This window comes from Gekko japonicus, unplaced genomic scaffold (assembly GCF_001447785.1).
Source record: "Gekko japonicus isolate JY-2015 unplaced genomic scaffold, Gekko_japonicus_V1.1 scaffold2743, whole genome shotgun sequence".
In the NCBI taxonomy this organism is placed as follows: Eukaryota; Metazoa; Chordata; class Lepidosauria; order Squamata; family Gekkonidae; genus Gekko; species Gekko japonicus.
In genome coordinates this window covers 96,330-96,733 of record NW_015170972.1, presented here as the reverse complement: position 1 = coordinate 96,733, position 404 = coordinate 96,330, and the positions used below count along the sequence as shown (strand labels likewise).

Below are 404 nucleotides of genomic sequence, written 5' to 3'. Positions count from 1 at the left end.
AGGGGAGGGGGAGGCCAGGCCGGGCCCGGGAGCCGTGTGACGTCAAGGCGAGCGAGGGAGGCAGCGCTGCCAGGCAGAGCGGCGATTCGCAGCCGGCGCGGACGTCGGCGGAGGAGGAGGCCGGCGAGGAGGCAGCAGCCAGCCAGGCAGCCAGAGGGGAGGGCGAGAGCCGCGGCCAGGGCGCCCCAACCCCGCAGCCTCGGCACTCCCGCCGGCCGGCCGGGGCTGCCCGCCTGCGCCCAGCCAGCCGCATGGGGCTCTCCTGAGATGGCCGGCCAGCTGGACTGAGGCGCCGGGGGGCGGCGGGGGAAGGAGGAGGAGGAGGAGGAGGAAGAAGGAGGGCAGGAGGCGGAGATCCAGGAGGAGGAGGGGGGGGGGACCGCCCGGCCGGGGCGAGCGAGCGA

The 404-nt window shown here is 77.7% G+C and overlaps 1 protein-coding gene across 1 annotated transcript in view; it reads left to right on the top strand.

The window, feature by feature from the left end:
* Window positions 1–404, top strand: part of LOC107116928 (one cut domain family member 2-like) — a gene marked incomplete at its 5' end in the record, with an annotated part of 61,784 nt that overhangs the window by 56,464 nt on the left and 4,916 nt on the right. The window contains one exon of the mRNA XM_015418955.1: window positions 3–153. Within this exon, the coding sequence (XP_015274441.1) occupies window positions 3–153 (151 nt within the window). The remainder of the gene's footprint in view (window positions 1–2; window positions 154–404) is intronic.